This window comes from Haliaeetus leucocephalus, unplaced genomic scaffold (assembly GCF_000737465.1).
Source record: "Haliaeetus leucocephalus isolate CR32 unplaced genomic scaffold, Haliaeetus_leucocephalus-4.0 Scaffold76, whole genome shotgun sequence".
Lineage (NCBI taxonomy): Eukaryota > Metazoa > Chordata > Aves > Accipitriformes > Accipitridae > Haliaeetus > Haliaeetus leucocephalus.
The window spans coordinates 2,688,471-2,700,400 of record NW_010972512.1 but is presented as its reverse complement, the minus strand read 5'-3'; the positions used below and the strand labels follow the sequence as shown (position 1 = coordinate 2,700,400).

The 11,930-nt window shown below is 46.5% G+C and overlaps 1 protein-coding gene across 1 annotated transcript in view; it reads left to right on the top strand.

Annotated features, from left to right (window-relative positions):
- Window positions 1-769: 769 nt before the first annotated feature.
- The window catches only part of GORAB (golgin, RAB6-interacting), a 21,191-nt gene continuing 10,030 nt past the window's right edge, over window positions 770-11,930 (top strand). Inside the window, exons 1-2 of the mRNA XM_010582203.1 lie at window positions 770-862; window positions 5,015-5,111. Coding sequence (XP_010580505.1) covers window positions 770-862; window positions 5,015-5,111 — 190 coding nt within the window. The remainder of the gene's footprint in view (window positions 863-5,014; window positions 5,112-11,930) is intronic.

The window sequence follows — 11,930 nt, the reverse complement described above, 5'->3', positions numbered from 1 at the left end:
TTCTGCGTTTCGCCTCTCACAGCTGTCCCTCGACGCACGAACACCCCGCACCCCTCCCCACGCATTCCTGCACAAACCCCTTTTGTTCACTGCCCTCAGCCAATATACAGGCAGCAACAGCAGCCCAGATGTTCCCTATCAAACTCAGAGCCATGCCAACAAACTTTGGCACACATGAAAGTGTGCTGAGGAATGGGCCTCCGCAAATACCATTTCCCCCCCCCCCCCACCCTCCCATTCCTGCAAGTATTTTTAAATGTTAATGGCTTCCACGCTGCGACAGCCAGTGGGGGGCTGCCAAGCCAGGCTCCGGGGGCGTCTGGCAAATTAGCGGTTCAGGTATCCCCGGCGCCTTGTCGGGGCTGTGCTAACCTCGAGCCCCTACCCCGTGTTTTCCCCGATGGCTTTCCAAGGACGGGGCTGAGCTGGTGGTGTTTTCCCATGGGCGATGCTCTTTGGAGGCAGCGACTCGCAGCCCAGCCCGCGGGGGGAATGCAGACGATGCTTTGGGGAGATTTGCTGTAAATCTGTTTTCTCCTAGCACTGTCAGGGCTGGTTTGTGAGGACCTAGAAAAGCATAGTTAAAGATGCTGTGTGGGCTGAGTGGCCCCTTTAGGCTTGGCTTTGTCACAAACCCAGTGCTTGGTAGGTGTGTGGAAGAGTGAGTTGGGTTTTTGGCTGGTGTGGATGGAGTTTTTCATCATTTCTGTCTCAACATCTTCCCTGCAGGCGATTCCCACTGCCATCATTCAGCTGTGAGCCCTGGGTCATGGTGCAGATGGGGCGGACTGGGAACCGAAGAACAGCTTGGCCAGGACTCAGCACTACGAACCAGAATCGGGATGGCTTTGGCCATGAGCAGGTGGGTGAGTGCACAAGTGAAAACCTTCCTCTGTCTGTATGAGCAACAAATCTACTTCTGCTGTACAATCTTGAGGCTGCGCATGTATGTGCTTCAATGGAAGAGCTCCCTGTCGCCCCGTGGTGTATAAACGTGGTTAAAAGCTGCTGCGGGCAGGAGCTGCCACCTCTACATGCTCCTGTGCAGGTTTAGCTCTGGCCCTCACTGCAGGTATTTCTCCTCCCACCTCAAATGACAGAGCCATGTCTCACCTCTCCAGCTCCACCACTGAACCCCATGCAGTCTGTGCCAGATTTGGTGCCCACTGCCCTGACTGGGGAGAGATGGGCTCGGGCAGGAGATGGCAAATGCTGCCCCTCACGCAAGCTTGCTGAAGCAAGCAAAGGTCACTTCTGCTAGAAGATCCATTCTCATGTAATTTAAACAAAAGCAGCCCATTTGCTTCAGCACCAGGACTCTTCAAAGAGAGCCTGAACCCCCTTTTTTCCATCCACTATAATGGCAGCAATGTATTTTTTTCACTCCTCTCTCACATTGTAAAGACTGAAGCATTTTTGCTCAAATTAAAAAAAAAAAAAAAAAAAAAAATCCCATCTGGATGAAGACCAGACCTTGTGAAGTTTCCACAGAGGGTGGTGAACCTCTCTCCCCAGCAGTGGACTTATCTGAGATCATCTCCTCAAGGAGTGCGCCAAGATTTCCATACTGGAAAAAGACCCTTCTCGGAGGGTTTTGCACAAGAAGGGATGGCACGAGCCATTGCACGGTGAATTTAGCTAAGAGAGGAGGAGGCAGCAGACAATGTCCCGGGGGAGGGAGAACAGCTACATTTCCAGCCCGGGGTTGAACGGACATGAAGCAATGATTGTGGAGAGGTTCAGAGAAACAACCAGATGTGCATGCGATAGCCAGGACTGCGGAAGGGAGAGAAAATGGGTTTGCACAATCCAAGTGCAGGAGTCAGTTTTGGCTACAAAGACGTGCCCTGATGGGCAGCAACAACAGCTGCTGTGGAGGGGCCTGACTGGGTGAACTGGGCAGCATACTGGACTGGATGAGGGCAGGGGGTGTTTTCAGAGACACCCCGCCAACACCAGGGTTGTGCCTCTTGCAGTGGTGACAGTGACCCTCAACAGACAAAGTCAGCTGCACCCTCTGTATCCTTGTCCTGGCCATGGACCTTGGAAAATAAATGTAACCTTGGACAAAAGGTTAAGATAAAGAGGTAGCAGAAGAAAAATGGTCTGAGCTGATGAAAGCCCCCTCCTTGGGGGGAGAGAGAAGGGGGAAAAGAGATTGTGGTTATATTTTTACAAAGGATTTGTAGGGGCTATTTCTAGAAAGTGGGAGAAATTGAGCAACATTCCCTGGTCCCCTTCATTAAGGAGGGAAGGCAGCACACTGAATTTGCCATTAAAATAGTAATAATAATAAAAAAAACCCCATAGCCCCTAAATTATCCTATTTAAAAATAAAATAAAATAAAAAATTAAGAGGTAGTTGCCATTTCACATGTGGTCTGGTTTAAATCCTGGGACCAATGTGGCCCCTGAGATCTAACCTGTTGGAGTAGATCCCCGCTGTGTTCAAAGGCAATGGCGAACCCTTGAATTTGCTTTCAAACTTGGGCTGGGGTTGCTAAGGTTTTTGAAGCCCTGAGCAAGTTTGGGAAGATCTCTTTTCATGACCAAGCAGTCTGTGGGAAAAATATATTGGTAGATTTGCATGAAGGGAACAGTTTGGGATGTGAGGCAAGTCTCTCCAGATGCTTGCTGGATTGTTTTGTGGCTTATGCAGAAAGTCTGCAATCTTTGCGGCTTTATATAAAACCTGGAGGACAAAGGTCTTCTCTGTAAGCGCAGACACAGTCAGATTCCCCCAAAGGAGGCTGATTTCAACAGTTGATCTTCATTTAACACTCCCAAGCCAGATGAAAAATTGCAGACTGAATCTGACCATGTGTACTTACGAGGGTTTTCTAGTTGCTGGTGCACAGGTGTTGCTACAGGGAGGATGCAGACATACCCTGATATATGCTGGCTAAATAATCCTGCTTTTCTGAGCTGGACAGTCCATACTGGATTAAAACGTAATGCTGGCTTGTTCTCAAAACTCAGGATATTTGTTTGTCCTCTTTGGTTCATCTTCAGTTTCTCTGTTTATGAGTGCATTGCTACACTGAGCACGCGGACAGGGATTGCAGAGCCTTTTCTCCTGCTAGGAGAGGAATCTGGAAACAATTACAAGCTGCTCGTGCTTAATCACTCGGGTAAATCTTAAATGCCTCTCTTAATATTTTGCAGGACTGAAGATGGCATCTGAATGTTTGTGGTACGCAGGTTACACGGCAGAGCACATAGACTTTGAGAGTTTTGCTCTGTGCACGTTTCAGGGGTGGCTGATCCTGAGGACCCCACAGCTTCTCTGAAATTCAGGTACAATTTCAAAGAAAACCTAAAATGCAAGGGAAAAAAAACCCAACCAAGTATTTGCTTGATATTTGTGCAAATTGTCAGCTCAGTCATGTTCTTATGAACCTTTGCCGAACTGAACTGGAAAAGAGTATTAAATTAGTTTAAAAAAAAACCAAAAAAAAAAACCAACTAAGTCCCCTGTGAAAACGAAGGCAACGAAAATAACTCACAAATCTGGGCTGAAGTCAGTCAATGACAAGACAAAACAATAGAAGTTCTTTCTTTCCTTAAATATTGAAATGTTTCACTTCAGCATTTTCAGGCTGAAGCAGTTTGCTTTACTGAAGATCATTTAGTTTGAAGCCTTCTTTTTTTTTTTTCCCCTGTTCATTTTCAAACGGACTAAATTTAAAAGGAAGAGAGTTGTGGGTTTTAGTTCTTTTTTTTTAAAGACTAGTCAGTCTCCAAGCAAACCAGAACATTTTGTTACTGGTCAAGCAAAACGGTTTTCGCTGACCCAAAATGAAATGACCTTTTCTCATTATATTAAGTCTTTCCTCTTCAGCTCAGCTCCAAAACCAGAATTTTCCACCAGTAGAAGAAACCAGTCATCCTTTTTTTCACCTTACTGCTGCAGCAGTAAAAGTCTAATTTTGGTTGGCCCTGTTTTAATCAGAGCTTGCTTTACTAACCTATCCATTTATTGCAGGCTGAGATCTGTGTGATATCAGTGTTTGTAGCCAGGGTGTGGTACAGATCGCTCTCCAACTATCTCGAATACCTCATCAAAGCGCTGCTAAGCCTCTTTGGCCGTCAGCCTGCTTATTTACAGTCTTTATAGCTACAGCTCAAACCCTGTGAGTGACACTGACGCTTGGAAATCTTCATTAGTACGTGGCCCTAGTAAGCCTTGTGGGTGTCAGTTGGGTGTGCGGTCACGACAGTATTGAAAAAAACTAAAGAAAACACTCTCCTCCCAGAGAAACTGCTGAAAAATATCTTCTACACGAACATTGTGAAAGGCAGCTACCAACTGACGGCTGACTTTCCAAAGCCATGAAAGGAAGTTGCCTACTAAGGCCTCAGTGAGAGCCAAGCACTCTGCAACTCAGCAATCCTTTGAAAACCTCCTCCCAGACCCACCCTCGGTGAGTAACAGTTCACTAAGAACACCTATAAACACAGGGGGTTTCGCATCTCTTTTTGTGCTTGCTGCAGAGAGAAAGCATCAACATTTTGTGAACTTTGTTGCAGGAAAGATGCAACATTTCATCTTAAAGACTTCCAAATTGTAGCACGCTTTATCTGTGGGGTGGCAAGTGGCCGAGGCTGCATGTGGAAGCAGAAGACCATCCCTCGAAGCTCAGTGAGTGCTCGAGAGCTGGCTGGGCACAGGACATGGTGCACCACAGGTAGCGTTCATTCCAGGTGATGCTGGAGTGCTGCACACAAAATTGGCCATGCTATCTCAAGAGCATTGGTTTATGGTGCTGAGGATAACCTGGCTGACTTGGGCTCCCCTAATCTCTTGTCGTGGCTGCAGCGCAGTACCAGGCAGCTGAGGGGACAGTGAGGTCGTAACCCTCCACATCTGTCTGTTGTAGCTTAAATGTTTGCAGGATGGGCAGGTGAAGCAAGCTAGTGCGTGTCCTGAAGAGCCTGCAGCTTGCTGGTCTCCAAATGGGTTCCTTTGCTGTGGGAGGTGCTTGGTTGTTCTTCCTTAATATTTGTGTTACAGACACCTCCAGAGACCCTGAATGAGGAGGAGGCGGTGGTGCTCTGGACAAGACTCCATGGAGAAATGTCCAATATCTTACTGCAAGGATACAGAAAAGGTGAGGGGATGGCTTGTTTTGCAAATAGGCAGGTGTTGTCACACATCTTCCTTTGGCACTGAATACGTGACCTGACCTGGTTGTCCCTTCAGCCACCTGGGCTGAAAACAAGCTAAAACAGTGTAAACTAATTCAGCCCTATGTCTTCATCATGAGTGGCAGCATTTCTGGGGTACCTTGTGGGGATGCCACAGGATGGGAGCAGGGTCCCATGTCACTCCTTGAGGGTCACCAGCATTTCACTTGCAGAAGGGAGTTGTCTCATCTCAACTTGCTGAGTTGCAGCAGCGTTGAGCTGGGAGAGGTGAGAGGACAGCATCCTCCAGCACATGGCTTGCATAGCTGGAAAGAGACACATGAACTGGCACTAGCACACGTTGGACTCAGCTGTCACATTGGAGGTATTTGGCACATTATGGTAATAAAGTGATCTTCACATCATATAATACTCTACTGCAAATACATATTACAAGCACTGCTGGCTCTTGGGTTTGGCAACCATCTGTCCTTCTGTCTTGCCATGAAAAGATGATGATTTCCCACACAGACATTTGCAGAGGTGGCAGGACCTACACAGCTGGCTGGCACCAAAAGTGGTACAGCTGGTGGTGCAGATGTGCATGCCCATGAGAAGGGTGATGGGGCCATGACAGCAGTGGGAAGAGGTGGGACTGGTGTGGGAAGCATCACAGTCATAGGAACAAGACTGGAAGAGGTGTCAGGAGCTGGCCAGTTCTCAGCTGGGAGCCAGCACACCCCGATGGGATGTGCATTATCTCAAATGGGCCAACAAAAATGATTCAGCAAAGCAAGGTCAAAAATGTTGCACAGCAGCCTGCAAGCCTGCACCCGTGGGGTGTCTGTGGGTCCCCACCTCCTCTAGAACCTGTGTGGGGATCCACACACCCCAAATCACCAAAAACTCATCTTGGCCATCTCATTGTCCCAGAGCTGCATTGACCTTTCCTCTGCCTTGTCCAACAGATGTTTATTGTTAAAAATACCTGGTGATGGAGCCTCCATGGTGGTCTTAAGTCAATTCTCTCCACGTTTTGCTGCCCTAACTGCTGGGAAGCCACTCTGTATCTGAGCCTTGGTCTCGCTTTCTTCTTCAGCTATCCAACATGGATGCTGAAAACATAACCCTTGCCTCTTCACAGCTGCGTTTTATATATTTAAAGACTATTATCATGTCTTCTCCCCTACACTTCTCTCCCATCCAGACTAAACAACTGCAGTTCATTCACTTGAGCATGTAACAACAATAAGTTTGTTTGATGAAAATTCAATTTGTTTAGCACAGTGGTTCTAATCACTCATGTTATGCCAAAGATAACAAACATTTAGCAAATTTCTCTTCAAATCTCTAGCTTTATCAACTGTTTTGACAGTTAGATTATAATTTTTACACAAATGGTTAGATGTAAAGCAATTGCTTTCTAATTTTTCTATATAAATGTTTGAATTACAAGTTTTACATTGAGCAATGCAATTAAAAGCACTATAGAACTGTCATGAAATATTTAACTTGGGTTTTAAAAAGTATTCTTTAAAAGATATTTTAAAACTATTTAGAAAGTATCTTTTTAAAGTCATTAGCTGCAAAAATAATTCTTAAGCTATATGAAAATATATGTCAATAATTGCTCATTTCCACTTGTTTTATTGCTCAGCTCTGGTTTTGCCATCCAAAGTGGTAAATTTATAATCTTCAGGATATTTCTGGTCAGGATTAATTTTATTTTATTTTACCAGCTTTTTTCTTAAGGTGCCTTTTTTAGCCAGCTTTTAATCCTGTTGAGATTTTTTTTCATGCAAATGTTTTAAGATGAGGAATTACTACGGAATATTTTTGTCTGTACAGAAAATCTGTCTTAAATAGTCTCAGTGAGGAAAGAAAGACAGACCCCCAAAATATCAGTAAGAATTTTAATTTTTTTTAAAAAGAAAACATTCATACTGCATGCTGAGCTTCCTTTCAGTTCAGATTTTATTTTCTGAAAGCTGAACTTAAGGAAAATGCTCAAAAGTTGAAACAAGAAATCATGGGGTGGGGGCCTTAAAAGCTGAGATGTTTTGAGGCTCAGTTTCAAAGCAAACATATCACTGTAATGAGAAGTGTCCTGGAAAAACACGCCTCTCTCCCCACCCAGCTCTGCTTGTCACCAGCCCTGCTCGGGATGCATAGAGGAGTGGGTTTAGCCCCTGCGTGGTGTGGAGCCTCTGTGCCTGTGGGACCAACTCTCCCCCCAGTTTGACTGCTGACAGCCCCGGGCACCCTTGGGAAGAAAAAAGCAGGTCTACAGGTCTTGATGGGCAATTTGCAGCCCACTGGAGTCCATGGCAAAAATCATACTGATTTCTGTAGCCCTGCACTGTCTCGTCATATGCCATGCCTCTGGCTCTATTGAGATGTTTTAGTTTGGTCGAGCCCCACTGGTGCCATAGACAGCCCTACAGCATCCTGCAAGGAAAGAAGAGATATCTGCTAGGAGCCCTGCTAGGACATGTCCCCTCTTTTGCTGGGATTTGAGAAGTAAAATTTGGACCTTTTAAAGTAAAACAGCTGTGGCTTCAAACCAGGCCTTAGCCCAGGGGTCAAGAGATTACCCTGAAGGTCTCTGTGAAAGGTAACTCAGAGGAAGCAAGGTCACAGCCTTAAACTTGCTGCGTAAGAGTCTGCCTCTTCACTGGAAAATGTATAAAGATCCACAAATCAAAAGATGTTGAAAAACATTGGTTTGTATGGTTTTAAAAAGCAGGTTTCCAATGTTGGTTTTTTCACTCGGTAGCTCTTTAGATAAGTGGATTTTTTGTTTCCCTCTAAGAAATTCTTACAAACCAAAAGACTGCCTTGGTCCCAGAAATGACACTGCTGACTTAACCCCACTTACTGGCTGGTTAAGGGGAACAGAAACTGGAGAGACAGAATACTACTGTATTTTTTAATTCAGTTTTCTCACCTCACTCCAGAATGAGAATAATCCATTTTGCAGTGGAAACACTATTTCCATTAGATATACCTGCATTTTTTTATAAATCCTCAAGCCAGCCCATTTTAGTGCGGATGGTAACTGCAGGACAACGCTAGGGCTGTGTTGTCCTGGTGTTACAGGGGTTTGAATCGCTGGCTACGGTTTTGCATCTGGAATAAAGCAGCCAAGGGGCAGAGTAAAACACACAGCACTCACTGTTAACCTCCTCCAGAGCTGAGGTGCTGTAACACCGTTATATATCTCGTTGCACTCAGAGCCCCAGCTTGCTGTGGGCTGAGCTCTGGGTTCCAAATGCAGCTATGGCCTCGAGCACCTGGTTAGGAGAAGGCTGGTGCTGAGCCAGGCATCCTGGCACTTCCCTGGCTCTGCCCAGTAAGGCCCTATTAAAGAACAGGGCGTTAGCACATGGTTGAGGTTAAAGACATTCTCGTATGCTGTTTTGGATCTGGGCCTGGGGGCCAGGCTCAGCCAAGCTAATTTCCACCTTGGTTTCTGTGTCTGGTGTTTCCTAATGGACAACTCTCAACCTTCAGGGTATTTAACCAGTAAAAAAACCCCACTGCACACAGAGACCAGTATTGATACAAGGCTTGAGGCAGAATCTAATTCACCACCCACTGAAAAATGGGCAAAACTAGATTGCTTTTAATGGGCTGTAGAGAAGTTATAGCTCCGTACACGGGTGTTTGCAGCCTCAACACCTGAAGTGCCCTCTTGCTTTCAGTGCCATGCTAAGAAATTAAATTACTCATCTCAGGCTTGGAAGCTGCCTGGACAGTTCAGCAGAGGATTCAGCGAAAGAAACTTTCATAGCAGAGATGTCAAAATCATCCTTTAAAGGACAAATTAAACCATGAGTTATTCTCAAAAGGCAGGACTTGATCCTTGCTCACACAGTGCCATGGCTCATCTGGACACGGTCATTCTTCCTAAGCCAGCCTGTGTTATGCTCTGGTACAAGATGGGATAGTATTAACGTGCATACAGTTTGATAGATTTTTTCATTAGAAAGAGAAATAAATGGATTTAGGAATTTTTGCCTCTGTTTCTTTCAGGATGGTTTTTCCCGGGGTCTCTTGCATTATATGTCAAAGTCCTTGGGAGCTCACAACAGGGTCTGAAACACAAGCCAAAGTGGAACTGTCCTTCCCTATACACGTCTTTCCCTGTCTCACATTAGGGCCCAGTCTTTAACTGGGAGAGTGTTCTTTTGTGTGTTACTGTGACAGTGCAGAGAGTGGTGAGCAGAATCAGGTTAAAAACATACATCTAAGTCAGGGAGTCCCTTGCTGGAAGAGCTTATTTGGCTCTTAAAAACCCCAAAAGTTTTCAGTACGAACTAAACCGATGCAAATTGAAGTTATGTCCTAGTACAAATTGTATCTGTCCTGGGTTGAAATGTCATGTGAGGTCTGACCCTGAGGTCTGACCTGGAGCGTCCAATTTGCCAGCCATTGATGACACTTCCACACTGATTTGGGAATTGCACAAGAAAGGATGTTTTTGTGATCTGTTGGTGCTTCCTGCTTCTAGAGCCAGCAGACTCCAGGTCAATTAGACCAACAGAAAATGGATGCAGCAGTCATGGAGGTCTCCAGGCCTGATAGCAAGACAGCAGCTCTTGAAGCACAAAAAGATACAGGACTCAAATCCATCCCCAGATGTAAAAGAAAGGTTTGCATTGTTGCTTGGGATGGTGTTCCAGGGGATGGAAAAGAAGGTTTCTATTTTCTCTTCATCTGGCCTTGTCCAGCCTGTGTTGTAGCAACGTTTGCTTGGAAAACACTTTATTCCTAGGTGGCAAATATTCAGTGCCATGTTATGCTCAAAGGACTTCAATCAGCCACAGAACACAGCTAGCCTCCGTTTTCTAAATCTGCTGTTGGTAAATGCCCCGTGAAATGACTTCACTGCGTTATAATTGTTCCTGGAGAAAACTGGCCCAACGGCTGGTAATTAAACCTTTGGCTGATGGAAACTGTTAAAATGGATTGCTGCTTTGCCTATAGCGTTATAGTTAACAACTCCAAAGTCTTTATACTTTTTCTATAAAACACGTGGGAGTTTTATGCCTGGAATATCTGAGGCAATAAAGTGAATATGGTGCTTCATTTTTGTTTGTAGCATTAAAACTTGGAAGAGAAGAAAGAACTAAGGTTCAAGAATGAGATCTGGCATTTGTACTTCACAAAGCACATTCGGTTCATATCTGTGGGTTCAGTACCGCCCATTACAGTGATTTAGATACCAGGGCAGATTTAGATTCCCAAATCCTGTATAGGCATCTAAAAGTGAATTAGGTGCCTACACCTTTTTGTGGGGCTGGCCAATGCTGATTCACTGTAAAATTCAAGCTGACACCTGGTTCTGCTGTCTGGACTCCCTGGAGTTTGAGAGCATTTGAGTCAAGGTTGGATTATGGTTCTCATTCAGATCTCTTCTGTGGCTGGTCAAGTTTCCTGCAGGAAGCCGTAATCCCATCTGGGCATCCTTCTGCATCCCTCAGCCCCCAGACTCACCCAGGAAGGACCTCCCAGTCAGCGCCGACAGAATCAAGATAACCACGCTCCCCTTCTCCTCTGCTGGATGCCCGTGATGCTTCCACTCGGTATCAAGGCCTACAGCTAAGCAGTGGGTGAAAAACTGTAGCACTTCTGTTCCCTGAAGGTACTCAGCCAAATCCGATCAGAAACACTTAACGCCTGCCAGTGAGTGGCAGTTCAGGACCGCTTCTCCTCTGACCGGGGCTGGTATTTATGGGACGCGTTAGTCACGCAGGAGCTGTTAAAAGTGCTGCTGCGATAAATTGCAAAGTCATACGTGGTCATCGAGTTATGAGTTTGCTCTGGGAGACAGCAATACTTCAGAGCTTGCCTAATCCCTTACAGATTGGAAACGGGGAGGGATGTGGTTAGGCACTGAAAACGTCCTCGTTTTATTGCCAATGATGTATTATTTAAGCCTCCAGTCCCCTGGACTGCTTCAGCTAAGCCTGGGGCTTGTGCCCTTGTGTTCCAGCCGGCTTTCTCCCGGTGGGAGGTAAGCTCGTCTGCAAGACCTCTGATAGGCTTAAAGCAGCCACAAGAGTTTGGGCTGGATGGAAAAAAACGCACGTTTTCATGGCTACTGAGAGAATATTGCTGTATGATGCAGGATCTTTTCAGTTTATACCTAAGGATCGAAGTATGCACGTGCATCCTTGCGCGTAATGGCCAAAGCAGACCTTCAGAAACATCTGTATGGGCAAAATACTACTTTTCCTTGCTGATTTCCCCACTGTTAACTTATTAAACCTCATCAGCACCTAGCTGTGCACATGTCCCTGCCTCATAGCTCCCTTACTACACAGGTCCCAAACACGTGCTCTGTACGCCCTGCAAACGCAGCTCCAGATGCGCCGGAGCAGGCATTTCGCCTTCTCTTCTACATACCTAATGACAAACTATAAATGACCAAGGGGTCGTGGTGATGCACCTTGAAGCTTGCTTTATTTGGGAGCGGCTGCTCCTCTTCATTTACGCCTAATTAGCTGGGACTGGCTGAGCTCTTTACGGCATTACATTCTTCGGAGCCCCTGGGATGCGCCCCATGCAGCTCACCGCGCACGGCAGAGCTGCCCACGCCGTGTGCCGAGCCCGCGGCAGCCCTGCTGCACGGCCAGCCTTCCCTGCAGCCCCTCTGCCGCGCCAGGAGCACCGCGGACGTGACTGCCCGGCGGACCCACCGACGGGGCGCTGGGCCTGCCCGCCCGCTGAGGAGCCCTGGCGGGGCCCGGCAGCCGGAGGCGGCCCGCGGCCTCCGCGCCCTGTCCCCTCCGGAGCCC